Genomic DNA, 21,185 nt, shown 5'->3' on the forward strand with positions numbered 1-21,185 from the left:
TGAAAATTATTTATATACATATTTTTACATTTTAGACAGACAATAAATAGAAATAAATTCATACTTACAGCATAATTACATGTTGATTTTAGTTTGATGGGGACTCTTTGCGCTTCTTTCTCACCGTGAGCTCCTCCGTGGCTCACACAGGTGTCTGTGTAGACCTGGGGTATCAAACATGAGGCCCTTTGGAAAATGTGGAAGATGTTTTTCAATTTTAAATGTAGTTTGTTTGTTCTCTGACAAAGACCTCACCCACAGCCATTTATAATACACCAAAGAAATGATAGATTTCTGTAATTTTACACATTTCTTACAATTTAAGCAAAGATTTAATAAAAAGAGTTTACTGCATCTACTGCAGCAACATTTCTTTGTCACAGACTGTCCTGTGTACCTGCCTCTTGTGCTATGGTTGCTTGGCCAGCCTTGTGTTATTCTTTTAGTCTCCAACAAAACGACGTCACGTAACAGCTTATTTTACTCCAGAAATATGAAGACCACAATTAAAATGATTAACAGTGACACCCAGTGGCCAGTTTCCAGAACACACTTTCCTCTCGTCACAGTCTTCGTCGCTACTACGACACAAACCCCAGTCTGGACTGACCATCGGGCATACCGGGATTTTTCGTTTTTATGGGCCGATGGGGTTTTATTTCTTTTCTTTTTTTAAGGTATAAATGAACGGTGGTGGATTGGCCAGTTGGTCATGATCGACTCTGGGCTGGACCAATTACAGCTGAGGAGGTTGAACTTTAAAGTTGAGGTGAAGAAGAACGTTCCTCTTCAGCTAGAAAGTTGCTAATTCATGAAACTGATCAATGATCAGCTGATCGGCTTTTCTCTCTGTGCCAGAAAGAGGAAACCAGCGGATGTCACGCTGAACAACAGCAGCACGTTTAAGCTTCATCAGCTGCTGTTAGAATTTATTTAATATTAATTTCTAGTATCAGCTGATGTTTGCTGGAGCCACAGCTGTAAAGCTGCTGGTCATGATGTCGGTTTGGATATGTGGTGAGAGGGAAACATGAAGATGAAACCAGGAGATGTCCTTACTGAATCATCAGAGCTGAACAGCTGATGGAGAAACAGGTTTACCTTTTAGGTGACATGGATGAGTTGAAGTTATGAACTGTTTCTGAGAGACAAATAACACCAGGATCCTTTTCTAAGCAGCTGACAGCTGGTAACTGTGCAGGGGCGGGTCTAGCAAAGTGTTGCCAGGGGGCCAGGTAGGGCATTAACAGGGAGAGGGGGGCACAAAGAAATACTTTCTTATTCTCATTGAAAATGTCTCGTTTTTATTAAATAATTATCTGAATCTTACAACCAAAGTTTTCATCTGATGTAAATGTATAGAAATCCATTATTGTATTCAGTAAATATTAATCTATATGTCCTAGTAAGTTATAGTATTCTTTCCTTTGTTAAGGTACCATCTGTGCAGTCTGCAGTTCTGTTGAAGAAAAATGTTGAATCTATTTAATTACTGGAGAAAAATAACAGATTTCTGTGCATTTGTTTTATACGTGCATTAAATTAAAAACGTTTTTGTCAGTTAAGCATCTTGAGGCAGAGGGTGGGGGAGTGGTTCCCTATTTTTATTTTATTTTCTTTTTTTGCTGGGAGTTGGTATAGTGAGGAATATGTAATGTGTGGGTTGTTTTATATTTTTAAGTACTGTTTAGAATAGCAGAACAGGGAGGATGGTGTAGGTTTAAGTTTATTATAAAGGCTTTATGGCGTTTCCTATAATACCATGGTGGGCCGGTCACAGGTCAAAATGCCCGGGCTGATTTTTTTTGTCCCAGTCCAGCCCTGCAGCAACACTACCTGTCATCTGTTCCTGAATGTGCATCAATACAAAGAACATTATAAATCATGTTACTGATTCTGTGAATAAAGGCACAAACACACAGAACTGGATTTTATGAATTTTAATCATAACTCCATTTATTTTCATAAACCTCTCCAAGTTACAAACTTCAAAGGTGCGCATTGGGTTTTTTTTTTTTCATTTTTGAATGCTCAAAAAAAATAATAATAATAATTTATGAATTAAATTTTAGGCCAAACAGTCCGAACGAAACATTTCATCATTCATTCTTCCTGAGGTTCAGAAATGTGCAGCGTAAAGTCTTTTCGTGTTCTGCCACCAGGGGGCAGTGTCATAAATAAGGGTTTGAGGGACTTCGGCTTCAGGTGAACAGCAGGCGGGAAGTCTGGGAGATGAAGATGTTCTCGGAGATGAAGAGCGAGCTTCACTGGCGCTTCCTCCGAGCTCTGCGGTTCTTAAACCACACCTGGAAACGAAGGAGACACAGAGTTAGTCTCGTGAGTCTAATATGCGTGCGCATCTCGGTCTGAGAGGACAGCGCAGCTTACAAAAATATAACAGTTCAGCACCAAAACTGTAATCTTGAACTACAAACTACAATCTTAGTGAAGTACTAATCCTTCACAGGTCTTCATATAGTAGAAATACCGGGCACCACCCCGGAAGGTCTAAAGTACTCAAACACTGTTGGAAGGCATGAAGGTACCTAATGTTTCAAAAGGCCCAATACTGAAAACTAGTAACCAGTATTAGTACTGGGAACGTTAAAGGGATTCAAAGGTACTGGATCACCGTAGTATCGTCCATCTTCACTGATACTAAACATTTAAAAGTCTTCGATCTTTTCCAAGCAACTATTTTTTCTCCTCTTATTTAATGAGTCATTTCTACAAAACATGAAACTTCGGCTGCAGCGCGAGTCAAATTTAGTCAAAACAATTAAGTCAGATTTCAGGAATATTTACAGCTCCTGCGCATGAGACATTTTTATTATTTTTTCCGTTTCAATATGCAGAACCTTAAAATTGTTAAATAACTTAAACTCGGGTTTAATGATGTTTTTCTAAATAGTGAGTTCATTCTCTGGCTGCTCTGTGCGCAAAGACTAAAAAAGGCCTTTGTGTTTAATGTATACATGTAATAAAATACCCTTATTATTTTTAACTACTTGAGTCAAAGTAAAATGGAACTTGGGAGTCTTTTGTGTAACTTGTTCGTTCCTCACGGCCTCCTGACAGCCTCACACCCTGAATCATCATGTCGGACTCACCCTGACGGTCTCCTCGCTCAGCCCGGTGCGCCTCGCCAGCTCGGCACGAGTCTCCGCTGCGGGGTACTCCGTGATCTCGAACAGCGCCTCGAGCTGCTTGATCTGACTGTCAGTGAACACCGTCCTCACCCGGAACTTCTGAAGCGGCTGCGGGGGCACCGCCGAGGGCTGCAGGTATGCGCTGTAAACCGCCAGAGGCTGTACATCTGGGGGGGAAAGGACCAGAAATGCTTTTAGCGAAGAAAGAATCAGCAAACAGAAGCATGAATATCACAGCAAACACATCCTGACTGTGACTAAATCCAAACATAATAAAAGTTTCCCATTTTTTAAAAAAGAGTCTCAAAGTTTTGGTGAAGAAATAAAACTTGGACTCCGAGAGTCTCTGCTTACCGGCGCGGTTTTGGCTGAAGTGCGCGTAAACTCCGGGGTTTGAGTAGAAGTGCTGCTGATGGACAGCAGGTCTGTAAAGCGGGAATCGTTCCTCTCCGAAGCTCATCTCTCTGCACTGCTGGCAGCCCATCGCCTGTAACGGGACCTGGACCGGCGAGGGAGCTCTGACATTGCCGATGACCCCCCGGTGATACCCGTCCGGTGGAAAGTCCTGCAGCGGCGGCCTCGGGCCGAGCTGCGGGGAAAGGATGCGCTCGATGCTGAAGTCCGACACTCGGCCTCGGTCCATGGTTTCTCTCTGTGACCCGAGAGCTCCAGCGTCGACTTTTAATCACCTGCGGCTCTTTAACATGTTAATCAGCTCCTGAATTCAGACACGAGCAGAAATCTGGACTTTGATTTGACCCCTGACCCTTTGATGTTTTGAAGTGGACGATGACTGACAGCAGCTCCTGTAATGGGTGTTACCTGTAACTTCAAAGAGCTCCTTCATCACAGTGATGGCGCAGATTTAGCTGTTAAAGAAGTTTTTTAAAGTACAACTTTTGTTTCACTCTGGAAAGATGAAAGACTTTGGATCTTAATTAACCCGAGTTTGTAAACGGCTCAGAGACGACAGCCAAGACTGGAGCGAATCAAGCCCTCATAGATTAAATGTTAATGAAACCACATTATGTAAACACCCATAGTGTACACAATGAAAGACACACTTCTATACATTTGGAAACTCTGTGTAAGAACAGAATAGTTGTTTGATGTAAATACGAGATTTACTTTTCACGACGTTTTACATTTAACGCTCTTTAAATCCCTCCAGTTCCGTTTGAAAGACCCAAAACTCCTCTTTATTCTTTCGCTTTAAATATGACTTAAAATAATATTCGAGATATGTTTAGTAAGTAAATTTAAAACGGGTCTTTTACCGTAAATTATCTGTATTTTGACAAACATTTTAACATTCAGGAGAGAGGATCATCATTTATGAAGATGGTGAAAGCAGGCAGAGCGAATAATACTGGAAAAAAACTTTAAATGGTTTTTCTCCATTTTATTTTTATTAAACCCTCTAATAAAATTCGTTTATTTATGTGTATTTTTTATTTTATTTATCTTCCGTCACACAAGCAACCACTGGATTAGATTTAGAGAATTATTTATTTTTTATGTACTTAAATGAACATTCTTGACAATGTAGATGATATTTAGATATTTAGATAGATAGATATTTGTGTTGTATTTAATAAGCGACAATGGAACGATTTATTTTAATTTTATTTAATTTAAAATTATTTATTTAATGAATTTCATATGTTGTATATTTATTTCATTCTTGATTTTTATGTATTTATTTCCTGCAGTGTGCGCTGGTGACCACCAGATGTCGCCGCAGTCCAATTTTAGTTACATATACAAGTCTGCTAACAGGCAGATGGGCCTCCTGCACGTGTTACCAATAAAGTTTTGTTTTTTTAAGAAAAGTTTAATAAGAAATAAAAACGGTCACGTGGTTCCGAGAGGATGAAAGCTCTGGAGTGAAACCGGCGTGTTTGTGCGTCGCTGCTTTCATCATGTGGAGATATCACAAACTGGAGACATCAAAGCATCAAAAGCTCGATGAGCTTATCGCCCTTTTTTTCCGGTTTGATCATCTCAAGTCCAGCATGAAACTCAGCAGGGATCCAACACCGAATACAACCATAAAAATAAGGTTCAGCGCCTCAAACTGCGCACAGACATTAGTCTGATAAAAGTTTCCATCAGAGGTTTAGAGGAGCTGTCACGTTTGTATATACAGAACATTTTACAGTTTTAATCACAGGTAGAAAACACCGTTTTATTGGCCTCATCACGTCAATCTCATCTTACATACAGGCTAATGTGAAGGAAGATCAATCAGTAATCAACAGCAGATCAATGACTTTCCTCTCTTTGAAGTCTCCTCCTCAAATCTGAGGGATTGTTAAGAAATGAAAAGGAGAAACTGACAGTTAACTTCTCAAAGATCAAAGAGAACATTTAAACCTGTGCAGAGTTTCTACAGAGATTTGATAAGAAAAGCCTGGATTAGAGTCTCTGAGAGAATTTAGCAAAGATGGAAGCCGAGCTTTTTAAAACTGTGTTTTAAATCACATTTAAAGGGTTACTGGTAACATCCAGAACAGTAAACACAGCCTAAAACACAAAAAAGAGGAGTTTGATAAAATAAAATATGATCAAATAAAGTAGCTCATTAAAGGAAAAATACAAAAAGTGCGTCTGTGTAAACTCTGAATATTATAGGACGACAAAATGCTATAAAATAATAAGGGCTCTGGTATTTAAACTGGAGGAAGGTTAGAAATACAGCTTTAATATGCAGCTTGTGTTGATATCAGGGGAGCAGATTTAATTGGTTCACAGAAAGCTGGATTTGTTGGCTCCTTCTCTGTGTTTTCATTAAGTAAGCAGATAAAGTTCTGCAGGTGACCCTCGTGTGGCTTTGGACGTGAAACTGAAGCTGTGAAGATACAAGCCTGAGCAGCAACGTGCAGTTCCTCTAATGTCCACTAGAGGCAGGCAGAGGGATGACACGGCTGCTCAGCTTGTGCTAACGAAGTCAGGGCTCCGGTTGTGCTGGACGATGTTCTACCTTTACTGTGACATTTGCATCGTGTTTGTTCATCTGTGATCGTAAAAGCTGGAGAAAGTAACGAGCTCGGTCTGAAGCATCAGCGGCAGAGGTCACACAGGGTCGAGGCAGCATCCGCCCCAACAACCGGCATTTCTCGTGATTCAGCGCGTGCACATGAATGATAGTGGGTGCGCGGGCCCCGCAGTCGTGGACCTGATCTTATTTTGTCTGGTTTTAATTTGCCTTGCAGCTTCCTGTCCCCTCTGTGCCTGCTGACTGCTTTACGTCTGCCTCGTCGCTCTCAGCGTGAATCAGCACATCGCGGTGATGCCCAGACTGCTCTCCGAGCTGGGCTCCAGACACCCGGCCCCTCCCTCCCTGCTTCGCTGTCTGGCTGCTGGTCAATGAGCGCGGCGGGGGTTCACTCGCAGGCTTTCTGGGCACGTTTCATTCCTCATCTGTCGTCTCCTCCCTGCGCCTGCAGTGCTGCTGCTCAGTGGATCTGTTCATGTTTTGGGGATGTGTGTCAGCAGCTCTGCAGCTCTGCACAGGTTCACTGGCTGCGTCTTTTTATCAGCTGCTCTCAGGGTTCCTTCAGTCTGTGTTTGGGCTGCTTTTAACTGTGTTGTTGCCTCAGCGGCAGTTTTATGACGCCTCACTCAGTCTGTTTTTGGAGGGTTTTACACGCTGGTCAGCAGTAAAAGACAAACAGTAACGAGACAGCAAAGCTCAAGTTCCTCTTGGCATCTTCTCCACGAGTCACAGACAGGGAGCGGACCTCGGTCGGGCTGCAGGCCCGGGTACTGGCAGGGGGCATCGTACCACCTTTGACCCCACGGTGACCTGCTGCTGCGCTTTAATGAAATAAAAATAATTCCCAGATAAAGAATAAGACGCAGTGGCGACTCATACCACACCGAAGAATGAAGTGAAAGATTTCTATAACTTTATTTCTTATAGTTTAAGTCCAAAGGGACATCTTTGAATAGTTCCACATTCTGACTCCACATAAGATCACAGTGGGCTGTGTGTGCAGCTTCAGTTTTATTCACGTAGCACCAAATCCCAACAACGTCAGTGTGCTTTATGTTGTAAGACTCTACGTTGTTAAAGAGTCCAGCAATCAGACGATGCCCTCTCAGCAGCGCTGGGTGACAGCGGGAAGGAAAAACTCCCGTTTAACAGGAAGAACTGAAGGAGAAGCGAGGGGCAGCCATCTGCGATCAGCCTGGGGAACGAAGAGTACAACGTCCTGACATGTAAATGTTACATTTGATTAAACAAATAAGACCTGGAGTTTCAGGGGGAGGAGCTGTATTAATAAAGGTTAAATAAAAAATTATCAGCAGTGGAGTATGAACGTCAGAGGAAACAGGTGAAGGCGGAGAGGAAATGCCCAAAAGTTTCAGAAAATGTGTCCACGAGCTGTTCACCTTCTTTAAAGATGCTGTGATGAGGCATAAAAAGGACGAGAGCGAGTCTGAGGTTTAAGCCTCGGCGATGACCCGAATCATCCGAGGACAGGAGACAGAACGAGGGGGGGTAGGAGTGACGCTGGTTATTTACTATCTCCCCTCTGTCTGTCTGCTCGGATCAGCTGGTTATCAGAAACTGTTCAGAGCTCAGTCTGTTGTTCTGCTGCTCTCTGAGTCTCTGCTCCGTGGATGACTCATCATAGCGGGAGAGTTTGGACTGACGTTTACATGTAAGCGCCTTTTTTATTTTTAGAAGAAACTCTGGAAGGAAATCACAGTAAAAGACTTCTGTGATGCTTTCGCGTGTTCACACAGTTACCCGGACCTCATCTTTAACGTCCTGTTATTTGTAACTGCAGTGATGACGTTTTTATCAACATACAAAACATTTCTAATTAATGAATTATAAATGTGGCCCCCTGGTGGCGCATGGAGGTACTGCAAGTAGCACAACCGGTCTGTCATGAGAACTCGGAGCAAATCAAAAACAAGGAAACATTTTTTAAATTTTCAAATAAAACCTTTTTATCATAAATGTATGACGTTTACCTCCAACTAAACTGCAGTAAATTTCTGAAAAATGAGTTAAAATGGAATTTGGATTAAATTGTCCTTAAATAAGAGAACAACAAACTGTCCCATCCAAGAGGGTGGAGCTGAAAATATTTCATAGTTTTGGATTTATTCAGTTCAAGTAGCTGTTAAACTGTTAAACTAGCTGGCCTGACGTCTTCATGTGGTATTAGCTTACTGTTACTTTCTGCTCGGCACTTTAAAATCAAGCCTGAGTTTAGTTCTTTTATCTGTGATTTGACTCTTTGGAACAAAACGAAACTGTGCAGCTCAGAAGTCCGTTTTCCTCCTGTTTGCATTTGATTTCATGGATGTTGCACCAACAGAGGGTCTCTCTCTCTCTCTGTCATTTTTCAGCGTGCTTACATAATGACGACTCTGAGTGATTCTTCACAGACGCTGCAGTTCACCGTTGTGACCAGCAGGCGGCGGCGCAGACAGACGGCTGGTAAAAACCATTATGTAACGTCTGTGTTTTCCTCTTTTATGTTTTCACCGACTTATCTGTCATTCAGCTTCCATCTCTCTCTCTCACAGCACACCAGTCTTTCTTAATGTGGCTCGCCCTTTCTCTCTGTCTCTCTGCTGCCACCTTACACCTGTTTCCGCCTTAAATGTAACGTATATAATTTAAAATAACCCTCGAGAGACTTCTGGCTCTCTTCTCTTTGTCTCATAGACACACACTCGCTAGACAGTCATTAGACAACTGTCCGACCTTCACAGTGCTGCATACCCCACAGGACACACACGCACACACACACACACACACACACACGCTGCTCCACACCTGAGGCGGTACAGAAGTCTTTCTCTGAATAATGTGATCTCTCTTCAGGCGCGCTTGATTTAACTCAGCTCTGCAGGATTTTTTTTCTTCTGCAGAGACCTCAGAGAGATCCGCCCGTCTTTACTCCGTCTAATGAATGAAATGCGCCCCCAGCTTTCCACGGAGCTGAGCGCTGAACTCTGCTTATAGCAAGCATGAAGAAGAAAGAGACACAGAGGCTGGACGGGACAGTGCTGGTTGTGAATAAGTCTTTTCAGTCTGACATGACTGTAAAGTAATCGTTAGATTTCAAATCTCTGACACTTCCTGAACTTTCAAAGACGTTGACCTCTAACGGCACCGTGGAGCCTGGATCAGGTCTCACTGCCCTCAGGGCCAAACTGGAAGAGGGCCTAGACTCTGATGTTGGTCCATCCATCCATCCATCCATTTCTGCTGCTTATCCAGGTTCAGGTTCCAGGGCCAGCAGTCTAAGTAAAGCCCTCCAGACCTCCCTCTCTCAACCAGCTGCTTCAGCTCTTCCAAGCCATCTAAAAGGGGTAATCTGCACATCCTGGTCGATGTTTAGTGTGTGCCCTCTGAGTTGAACGTCTCTGAGGTGAACCATGAACCACTGGAAGGTGGAGGAGTGGATTTACTCTCAAGTCCTCCTGAATGACGGAGCTATCTCTAACAGGAAGTCCTTTAGTAGAAGCTGATTTCTGCCACATTCTTTCAGTCACTCAAAGTGATGTTCAAAGGTGAGCAGAGTGACAGACTCTCACTAATGCAGTCTGTCAGTCTCCCTCCTTCCCTCCCTCTTGAATAAGACGCTGAGATACTTAAACTCTTCCACATTCTTAATCTGGAGTTAGGACTCCATCATTTTCCTACTGAGAACAAAGGTCTTAGACCTGGGCATGCTACTTCTCACCTCTGCAGCATCAGGTCATCAATCAACCACGTGTGGCTGCTGCCTTCTATGGAGATGATTCCTCGTGGTAAAACAAATAAAGGCACGCTGGTGTCTGCACGGATCCTCAGGCTAAAGGTTTGATAACACAGATTAACATCACTGGGACCCGAGCAGAGGCCAGCGGACTCACGGACATGGAAAGAATAATTCCTGTTTTACACCCGTCAGAGGTTGAGAGCGTGAACGTAGCCTAGATATCAGGTAACGTGCAGGAGACAGTTTTACTCTGGATCTGTGGTCCCAGGGTTGTGTCTCTGTTTGTGTCACTCGTCTCTCAGTGATTCCTGAGATCAGGGACAAAACAGGTTTTAATTTTCTAAAATATATTTTTTGATTTTTCAAAAACATATTTATATATAATTGTTACACAAAGTTGTGGCTGTCTCACCGTGTTTTGGTCTCCCAGGTGTAACATTTTTAAATAATTTATGTTTTTGCTGGAGAAGGTTTTTGTCAACACCGTCAGACACAAAGAAATGCAAAAATATATATTTTAAATTAAGTTGTTTCAGTTTTTTTGACTATTAGCAGCTTCTCTGTTCTGTTTATGCACAGATGTTTTCAAAGTAACTATACCACATTTAAAAGTAAGATTGTTTTGGCTTTTTATTATTAGAGTTACAGTCATACATATTTTCAGAAGCTTGTATTGAATCTCTATAAGAAACAATCATATTAAGCAAATTACACATTTATTGAGAAAATTACGTATTTTTATTGGAAGATCGTGAGGGAGGAAAATATGTCTCGGTTCTTCAAAAGTGAAAAATAAACCAAAACTCCATATTATGGAGTTGACAAGGTGCTGACGGTGGTGACACACTAGTAGAAAATGGTAAATGTCCTGTACTTGTAAAGCGCTTTACACATCCAGTCATCCACACATTCACACACTGGTGATGGCAGCTACATTGTAGCCACAGCCACCCTGGGGCGCACTGACAGAGGCAACAAGATATAAAACAGATATTATTTCTTTCAAAATGACCATTAAACCTTTACAACCTTTGTAATATCACAAGACACATCATAACAATTCTGTTTTTGCACATGTCAAGTTCTACATCTTAATCGTTCACCAGCAGGTAGCTGCCCGATTCCTAAAGTTCTCTGTGGTTGTGTTTAGACGCTGCTGGACTTTCTCTCCTTTTGTCTCTGTGCTTGTTTCCAAAACCTTCTCTTCTGCCTTTTCCCCTTCCTTTCAGATCACTGGTGTTCTTTATTTTTCTCTCTTTCACTCTATTTCTCCATCTTTCCCTTTATGAGAAACTCTTTCTTCAACTCGGGCTGGCTGTTGTTTTCTCTCCTTCTTTTTTGATCCTCCCTGTTCCTTCTCTTTCGTTCCTCTAAGGAAGAGCTTCCCCTTTGCTATTCTAGCCTGAAATGTACCATTTTGTAATTACTATAATTTTTCTGAACCTCATGCTTTTTCACAGATTAAGATGAATATTCACAACACAATTATGCATTAAGCAATAGAGATGCTATCCGGCCATTAAGTCTGATGTCATTAGCTGTTTCCAGGTCCAAACTCTGCTGCAGATCCCAAAGTCAAAGGAACTCTGCAGCATCACTGAGAGTTAAACTGTCTAAATTCTTTCATCTTTAATAAAATGATCAGTGTGGCTGCTCTACCAGGCATCCATGAAAACAGAGTATATGAAATGTAACAGAGTTTAAGTTAGATTGTTTCCACCTGAACATGATTCACCAGCTCTGCTGTCACTTCCAACATAAATGGAGACAGAAAACTAAACAGCAGAGATGTTTGTAGGGTTACCGAAGTTGAGCTAGCTGCTATATAGTGATGTGCTACATGATCACTAGCGACACAGCTGTTTTAGCATAACATAAACACAGTGAAGCTGGAGGATGAACGCTAACTTTTTACCACTTGATAAAAGTTAACGTGAAGGTTCCTGATGGTTAGGCTGACCGTGATCACTGACTGTTTTTAGGGGCTTGTTCAGATGTAATAGAACAAGATAAAAAGCATTAAAACATTTTAATAGGCTTAATAAACACAGAGTAGTTTGGGCCCGGAAGCAGGATTCATACATCATCACTTAAAGAACAGCTCTCGGGCACAGCTAGCTCAGCAGATGCCACATGATTGGAAAGTTGGGCGTTCAAACCCAACGAACAGAGGCTGTCCTGGATTGGTAGCTGCCCACTGCATCACTGGGTGAATGGGTTAAATGCAGAGGAGTAAGCTTTTTCCTACAGGATTAATAATGTATACATAAACAATGAGATTCAAGATCAGGCAAATTTGATAATATTTGACATGTCTGTGAAGCAGAAATATCAGTAAAGTACGCAGGAAGTAATATGACTGAAATATTAGTAAAAAATAACTTAATATAATTGATGAATAGCACACTTTTGTGACATTTGTCAACACCATTAGAAAAAGGGTCACCGTCAGACAAAGATCTGATGGTGTTGACAAAAACTCTGGACACGATTTTAATCACTTAAAAAATATGTAAAAATAAATTTACAATTGCATATTTTGATATTATATAAGGTATTGACTTAAATACTCAGTGACGAGAGCCATGATGTTTAATTTTACATTACTTTAAATTTTATTTCTGTATTTTAATATTATCACACCTGCTTCTGGACAATGGATTTTAAAGGTACTGGTAATGTATTGTACCATTTAAAATAAATAAATATGTATAAAAAATGCAAAATCATACTTTTGTTGTATAAAAATTGCCTTGGTTTGTCTTTTAGGCAGTTGGGTAACACTTGTATGCATATTTTTAACCACAAAATTGGGTTTTATCTGCCGGACAAATCACTGCTCTAACTTAGAGCTGACAGTGATGTGCTTCCACACAGTCCTCCAAAAGAACAGCAGCATGTCGAACAGCAGGCGACACCGATCAGCTGGTGAAATAAAGAAAAGGATAAAGACAGGATTACACACACACACACACATGCTCGTTTTGATATCTTAGAGAGGACATCTCATTGATATAATGCTTTCCCTAAGCCCTAATCCTAACCTTCAGCCTAAACCTAAACATAACCTAACCCTAACCCTGACACTAAACCCAAAACTCGTGAGGAGGCACTTTTGTCCTCACAAGTGACTGTTGGTCCCCACAAGTGTAGTAACATTCCCATTTTTGGTCACAAAGGGGCGTTTTCCTGTAGACGTCTTTTTGCAGCCCCAGGTATCGCCCCCTGGTGGGCGTTAAAAAGGCTGTATGGCCATTTTTTCTGTGTGTGGTTGTTCACATATGTTTCCAAGGGGCACAGACTGACTGTGTCAGCCTTCCAGGGACGAGTGTTTGTCAGTATTTGAAAATGACAGAAACAAATGTTCATTTCTCAAAGATCAGACGGTGTGTGAAAACCTGAAAACGGTCCCACCATGAAGCAGTTTTGATGTTTGAATCATTTAGTTTGCAGAAATGAGACAAACAGACAATCATGAAGTGACTCCAAGCTGTTGCATCAGTTTCTTTATCCTCAGGTCTGTGGAGCCGTCTCGGCTCTTCAGGTGCGATTAAAATGCAAATTTAGCTCCAGAGCACGATGCGTCATGGTCGCCTGGTGAAAATGTGAGAAAATGTCAGCGATTAACAACAAGGACAACAAAAACAAGACATTTGACCCTTTTTTGTCATTTTTCTCCTCTTAGCGTGTCAGATAAAATGCCGCTAAAAAGGTCGCAGCCGATGTAGCTGTAAAGGTCAGGAGACGCACACACACAGAGCACGAGTGTACACCGAGCAACACAAAGAGCGGCCGTGTGGAGTTCAATCCCGCAGCGTGTGTTCACGGGTGGAGTTGGGTCAGGCTTAAAGACTGGGTAGTCTAACTGCCTTCTCATTGGTCGGTTTTGGGGGCACATATGGAGTCCTGATTGGCTCATTTGCATCATAACAGGAGCTGTTACTGGCTGATGGCCTGACAGGCGGCCGTGCCATTGGTCAGTTTAGAGAACAAAAGGCTGTTTGGGCATCGAGGCGGAAAGGTGAGGAGGTCGGAGAGTGTGCTGAAGCCCACATGTTCTGCTCTCGAATGAATCGCACACAAATCAGCTCCAGGAAATGTGAGCCTGAAGGCTTTTATACCAAATATACGAGCTGCAATTTTACATCAGTAACACTGGTATGTTCTTGGATTTCAAGCTAAGCACCATGAAAATCCATACGTTAACATTACCATTCATTGTCTTCTACTTATCTGATTCATGGTCACGGGGGCCTGGAGCTTATCCCAGCTGTCACAGGGCGAGAGGCGGGGTCACCCAGAGAGCCAGACAACCGTTTAGACCTACGGCCAATTTAGAAACGCCATGCATGTTTTTGGACTGTGCGAGGAAGCCAGGGTACCTGGAGAGAGCCCGCACTGAGAACGTGCAAACTCCACGCCACGGCCCCAGACGAACACAGGACGTGCTAACCACCGCACCGCTGTGCTGTCCTGTTAATATGACGCGTGTTAAATATAAAAGACTGGAGAGAAGCACGCAAAAAACTGTTTCTAAGACGAAATGAAACCTCGGCGTTATCATCACAACCGGTGGTTTTAGTTTGTGTTGTGTTCGTCGTCTTAGGTTCAGGCAGGTTTGATTCCCACTGGGCTGTTTGGGTAATGTAATTGTATTTTGTTGAAGCTGAAATAGCTGTGCTCTCATGGAATATCACTTTGATCCAGGAGCTGATGTCCAGCCTGGCCTGAACCCAACATGACATACAGATTACTAGCTAATGTTAGCGCAACATGCACAACATGAATTCATGTAACTGTCATACTCAGCCGACTTATTTCGTTACAAAATAACTTCCAACATGTGTAAAAAGTGGTATACCAGTCGGGGTGGACAACTATACTAAAAATGCTGCCACCGTGTGGTGAAAACCTGAATTTATTTATTTAGTTATTTTTAACAGTGAGTACCATTAAAGGGAACCTCTGTCCGTCCATGCAGCTGTGAGATAGTGGGGATTATGGGAGTGTGACGCATCAAAGGCAAGAGAGACCCGAAGATTAGAATGAACGGCAAACAGATCGCAGTCACTAGCAGCTCACTCTTCAACCTGTTCACACAAATCCACAGTATCCATCGCCTCATCATCCGAGTGTAAAACACTAGCTGCATGTCAGGAAACAAATGTTAAATCACTTGATTGTGAAATCGACGTATTTCAGTAGTAAATATGTTTCTTGTTGTAGTGACTTTACAAGTTTTATTTTAAAATCATGATCTACAGCCGCCTCCAAACAAGGAGTTTTATTAGGAATATGTAAAAATACTCTAACCACAGGGAGCGATGACGTTATTTACACCACTGCTGAGCCCTCCTGCCTCCAAGTGCAGACTCCTACATGAGAGGTGCACGCGCAGTAGATGTTTGTCCTACGCTCAGTTTTTATGGCTCCTCCTGCACTCTGGGCAGAATAACTGACTGATATCTTGAGTGTCTGTACAATGATCTCAAGTTTCCTTCAAACCTGAAAGCTGAATCTTCTGGATTTAGATGAATCTCTTAGGCCATAGAAACCCTGGCACAGAAAAGCTGCTCTGTCGCCACACTGCCTGAAGTTTAATCAGTGCTATCTCTGCCTCAGAAGCAGACCCTGATGCTAACGCTATCATAGATACTCCCATTCTCTGCCTCAGGAGCCTTAGCTCACTGAAGCCAAGAGATGCAGCCCCCATCAAACTGCCATCAGCTAATCCTCCACAGCCGCTCTGTAGCATCTTCTCTCCATCAGAGGAATGCACTCAGCTCAGTAACGGCTTCATCCCTGTCCACCGGTTTAAGTTGCTCTTAGACCCAAGTGAGGCTAATCAACCACTGAAAACAACACATGAATATTCGTGGACAGGAGCGCACGTCATGATCCTGGGTTTTGTATCCAGCGTTTTCTGTTTTAAGAAGAAGAAGAAGAAGAAAACCCTTTATTGTCCTGGTACAACAAAATTATGGGTGCTCCACGCCAACTGTGCAGGAGTAAAAACTATATAAATAGTAAAGACATCAGGAATAAATAGTAAACAGAAGAGATTTAACTAGAGAAATATATACAAAACAATAGAAAGGCACACACTGGAGAGCAAAGTGCTCGGAGGTGCAAAGAAAAGACTCGTCTGAATAGAGTCTGTATGTGAGTGATGAGGGTTACTCAGACCGAGAGTCAGATTGGTGAGGTGGGTGGGCAGGGGGGTGGGGGTGGGGGTGGGGGGGGGGGGGGTGGTGTTTGTTTGATTCTGATGAAACTAATGTTTTACTCAAGGGTAACCATGGATACAGTAATTCGGAAGCTTTTATTTTATTAATACCATATGGCCCGTACTACTTCTCTAAGAAGACAATCTTCCCCATTTCCATACTGAACACTGGTTGGATGTCGTTCCTGTACAACCACAGCAACAGGTTGGTTTGCATTCCTGACAATAAGTCAGATTAGTGCCCAGCAGCACCTGACTCTGGCTTTCAGAGCGATCCTGTGTCACAGATAGGGTTGCCAACTCCCTGAGAAATAAATAAGGGACACCTCGTGGCCAGGGCCGGGCGACCCAGTTATCTTCACCCTTCCCAGTGTGGTGAATTTTTTAGCTCTTTTTTGTGTGTGAAATTATTTTTTTAACCATTTGACTTGAATTTGATTTAAGTAGATGCGTATTCTTTGTGATATCAACACATGGGAAACAAAAATCATTTAGGCATTTATTTTTAGCTCAAAATGACGACATTAACACAATAAAACAGGTTTTTCTTAAACAGAAGCCTGTCATGCTTAACTTTTGAGAATAAAAGTAAATCTTTCTTTAAAAGAACTCTGTCCTGCTTAACTTAAAATTATATAAATTAATAGAAAACAATAGAAAGAAAAATATTCTTGTAACAGTGCACATTTAGTGCATTTAGTGCAATTGGCTTCAGCAGAGGCATTATTTCAGCTTTTGCTCCCGTTTGTAAACCCACTTGTTCCCATGATTACGCATCATAACTCATCATCATTATTCATCTATGTATTACTTTTATGTATTACTCATCTATTTGTTGTAATCATCTATCCTTGCAGTTGTTTATTACACAAAATAAATTATATTATCACACTTCTGGCCACATAGCGCTGATATTCACTGCACATGCCCATTTTAACCTTAACCAGAGGGTTTAAAAACAAACAAACCAGTGTTTACCATATCTGCTTCTGCCGTGGCCTGGTGGACAAAAATTGGTTAAGGGTTCCCCGAGCTTTCACGCCCCTCATGTTCTTCATGAGCCCACCATTAGAAGCACGCCTATGGAAAAAGTGCGCCGGCACACAGTGCAGTGCGCTTTATAGGTGTTATCGTGCACTTTTCCAGCCAGGTGTTTTCCTTTTCCCATTCTTCCCTGTACTTTTGCAGCCTTTTTTCTTTCTCTGAGAGGAACAAACATTGCTGGTCTAATGCTGGGCTCACACTGTGCGATTTTTGGCCCATTTTGAGCCGATTTTTGAGTCGTGAGACCAATTTGGTGATCGGCCCGATTTTGGCCTTCATCGTGCATCGTGTAGTATAGGTGGGGTAACGAGAAGCGATTAACACCTCACGACCAGCTCCCGATCATCAATCGCTCGTGAGGGTGTCACCGCGGACGCTCACACTGCTCACGCGCAAACACGTAAACGTCGGTGAAAAAGACGGAGCAGCACGGCTGTGCAGCGTGTGATCTGGACTCAAGCGATGGACACAAACCCCCCTAACTTGTAGAACTTTGGAAAGCTCATCTGAGCCTTTTCGATGTGGCATCACCAAATTATCACGACCACAACAACCGTGAAAATAGTTGGATTTACATTGCTGCTCAATCACAGCTGATCATGTTTTTCATTAGCAATTTAGCAAAGTTGATGGTGGTGTGTGTCTGTGTGAGTGAAAGACAGAGAGGGAGAGCGAGCGACAGATTTTCTGTTATAACCTTCATTTTATGGAGGCACAGTGTGACTCAGGTCGCATCAGAGCATCGGGCGGTATAGTGTGAGACCTGCATCGTGACCTTTCCTCAACCAATGAGATGAGCGGTAATCTGAACTGTCATACTCGAATTGTCATAAGTGTGCTGTCAGCTCATTGGTCACAAAGCAGGAGCGGGGCTGGGAATTATGTTTTCAAACAAAGCGTTAATTACATTAAAACTTATAGACTACTTTTGATTCTCACTGTATTACGGGACAAAGTGCGTCCCTTTTCAGCTCAATACGGGACGTGTACTTTTATTTCTAAATACGGGACGATTCCGTTTTTTAAGGGACGGTTGGCAACTCTAGTCACAGATGTGTTTGAAACTTTACAGAAAGAAGTTTTAGCTAGCTAGCTGGAGGATAGCTAGCTAGCTGGAGGATAGCTAGCTAGCCGGGGCAGCTCTGCTCAGACCGTTGTGTCCTGACCTGGATCCAAACAATAAGCACAAAGATGGATGGATGAAAGGCAATGCAAGATAAGATTACTCAAACTTCATAGTCGACTTCACTTCAGTCCTTAGCAGCAGTGCTACAGAGAAACCGCCTGTCCTAATGCTTAACCCTTTAACATGTGTGTATCATATTTAATACATGAGTTCGTAGACGTCTACATCAGCCCCTGAAAAGCCAAAATAAATTGTACAGTACATTTTAGTAAATAAAAAAAAGAAAAACAGCAGAATGTAGCCAATGTAAACAAATGAAAACTCATAATACAAATTAATATTTACCTTTTACCTGATTCTGCTCTTCCCCCATCCTCCCTCACCCTCTGCTTAGCTGAACTAAATTCATGGTTCTCTTCTAATTTTCTCAAACTCAATAGTAATAAATCCGAGCTCCTCTTGGTCGGCACTAAATCAACATTATCCAGAACCAACAGTTTCTCTGTTACTATCAATAACTGTTTCTTCCTCTGTGAAAAGTCTGGGTTTCATCCTCGACAGCACTCGATCGTTCAATTCACACATTAATAATGTCACTCGGTCTGCATATTTTCAGTTGCGCAACATTAATCGTCTCCGTCCTTTTCTCTCCCCACATGCCGTTACGATTCTTGTCCATAGCCTTGTTACTTCCCAGATCGATTATTGTAATTCACTTCTTTTTGGTCTCACTCAAAAATCCATCCACAAGCTCCAACGTGTCCAGAACTCTGCTGCTCGTATCATCACCAGGACCCCTTCTGTCCACCACATCACTCCTGTCCTGCAGCAGCATCAGTTGTACACATTTAAGGCTATTCATCATCTCTCTCCTCCATATCTCTCTGATCTGGTTCAGATCACCGCCCCATCTTGATGTCTTGGATCTTCTTCTTCCCTTTCTCTCTCCGTCCCCTCCCCCCGTCTTGCCACCATGGGGAGCCGGGCTTTCAGCTGCTCCTCGACTCTGGTATTACTACTTCCCGATTTAAGAAATCTCGCTTCCTTCTCTCTCTTTAAGTCCCAACTCAAAACTCACTTGTTCAAAACAGCTTATCCCAGATAACCTCTTAACTCTGCTATTTTAAATTTGTTTTATGTCTTATGCTTTTATGTTGCTTTTATTATTCTACTGTGTACAGTGTCCTTGGGTGTTCTGAAAGGTGCTTTCAAATAAAATGTATTATTATTGTTATTATTGTTATTATTATTATTATTATTATTGTTGTTTTTTAATTTGTCATTTTCAAGAAAATAGAATTTTCTGGGGATTATTTTATGGTTCAGGCTTCAAAAGGTTAAAATGAGAAACAAAAATTAAAAGGTTTTATCGATTAAAGGAAATACTGGAGAACAAAACCCAAACTTTTCTACAGTCGTTCATGTTTATTGGATGAACGTTAGTTTCAGCTGCCACTCAGGTCTCGGCTCAGTTTGAAGAAAATATTCAGTCAATCAAGATTTTTGTTTTGTTTTGCACATCAGGTGAGTTTTGTTGAGGTTCAAGCACCTTCAGCATCACTGCTACAGTAACAGTCATGTGATTAAAGGTTATAAACTGACAAAAACAAACAACTTTGTGTGAAACTGGAAATAAACAACAGCTTCAAGTCCAGTCCAGTGTTTTGTCTGCCCAACTACCCAAAACTCCTCATAATCACCCATTTCTTTCATTTTCTGTTCCCTTCACACCCTCTGCAGGTAAAGAAGCATCATTTAAAAAAAGAGGTGGATACGGGCTTTAAAGCAGCGTCTAAGCCTCATAAAGGCACCAAGCAGGATGGACAGCTCAGATATAATTATTGAAAGTACAAAAATATGTTTATGCACTTAACCATAAGTCCAACATAATAAGAGCCGTGATCAGTCCATGAATTATTATCATGGTGAGAGAGCCAGAATCAGCGTGAAGGCGACAGATGGGGCCATGACAAGGTCATCCATTCGGCTCAGTGGCACCAAAAACTGAACTTGGCAAGATTTTTGTGTAAACAGTTGTTTTGGGCCAAAAACGACAAAACAGAGCAGGAGGAGGTGATGTGGATTCTTTCCTTGGTCCAAATTCAAATCTGCTTAGTTTTGAGTCTGAAAATCAGCTGATCAGAGTGTGGCTGAGAGCAACCACCCAGCAGACAGCAGCAGACCATTAAACATGAGAGTTTATCAAACTGGGAACTTTAAAAACTCATGGGTGGCTCTGGTGGTTAAACCTTTTGAACAAAAAGAGCTTTCCATGACTGGCAGATGTGACAAACCAAGCAGCTACAACCTAAATTTACCAGCTCCCTGGCTCGTGTCGGCCGTTAAATTCCCTTTGACTCGTAGCCATAAATACAGCTCATTGTCCTGGTGGGATTGTGTTGGCAGCACGCCGTTCGCCGTGGCCGTAAATAGCCTCAGAACCAGCATCTTATGTAATTTCCTACTAAACCTCTCTTTGAAATACGCCGCCTTACGTAACTGTCCTACAACACCGGGTCTCATTTACATAATTGTATAGCGATAAACTCATTGCGCTAATCTATGGCCCCGAGTGTGTCCCCTCATTTACATATATGCAAATGAGCCTCACGTGTCTGCAATTCCTCAAAATATGTCAGGACTTTGATTTCTTCTGTCTGTTTCTTTAATGTGTGTGTATGTGAGCATGTAGTCACATGTTTGTGGGGTCCAAAATCCTGAAAAGTATTTTTGAGGCTCAGTTTTGTTCTGCTGTCCAACCTTCAGCTGTCAGATTCAGCTCTGTGTTATAAATCTGTGATTTTGGACGATGATGGATGGTTAATCATCCAAAATGTCGTTCACGTTATAGTCCAGAGATGCTACGAATGAAAAGTGAATGCAGTGTTGGGCGAGTCTCACGCCAC

At 42.1% G+C, this 21,185-nt stretch overlaps 1 protein-coding gene across 1 annotated transcript; it reads right to left on the bottom strand.

Annotated features, from left to right (window-relative positions):
* Positions 1 to 2,264: 2,264 nt before the first annotated feature.
* On the bottom strand, positions 2,265 to 3,792 carry dharma. The gene is made up of 3 exons (XM_006801261.2): positions 3,504 to 3,792; positions 3,111 to 3,316; positions 2,265 to 2,306 (listed from the first exon to the last, which is right to left on the bottom strand). Exons 1-3 carry the CDS (start codon positions 3,790 to 3,792, stop codon positions 2,265 to 2,267), a joined length of 537 nt encoding a protein of 178 aa, XP_006801324.2.
* Between the last annotated feature and the right edge of the window lie 17,393 nt (positions 3,793 to 21,185).

Source organism: Neolamprologus brichardi, chromosome 14 (assembly GCF_056152115.1).
Source record: "Neolamprologus brichardi isolate AB-2024 chromosome 14, ASM5615211v1, whole genome shotgun sequence".
In the NCBI taxonomy this organism is placed as follows: Eukaryota; Metazoa; Chordata; class Actinopteri; order Cichliformes; family Cichlidae; genus Neolamprologus; species Neolamprologus brichardi.

What these genes read in the sequence shown, in the direction of transcription:
- dharma (XM_006801261.2), bottom strand. Translation starts at nt 3,792, where the DNA reads ATGGACCGAGGCCGAGTGTCGGACTTCAGCATCGAGCGCATCCTTTCC. An exon ending in CTTCAGCCAAAACCGCGCCG is followed by an intron (nt 3,317 to 3,503) that starts GTAAGCAGAGAC and finishes TTTCCCCCCCAG; the next exon opens with ATGTACAGCCTCTGGCGGTT. An exon ending in TGAGCGAGGAGACCGTCAGG is followed by an intron (nt 2,307 to 3,110) that starts GTGAGTCCGACA and finishes CTTCGTTTCCAG; the next exon opens with GTGTGGTTTAAGAACCGCAG.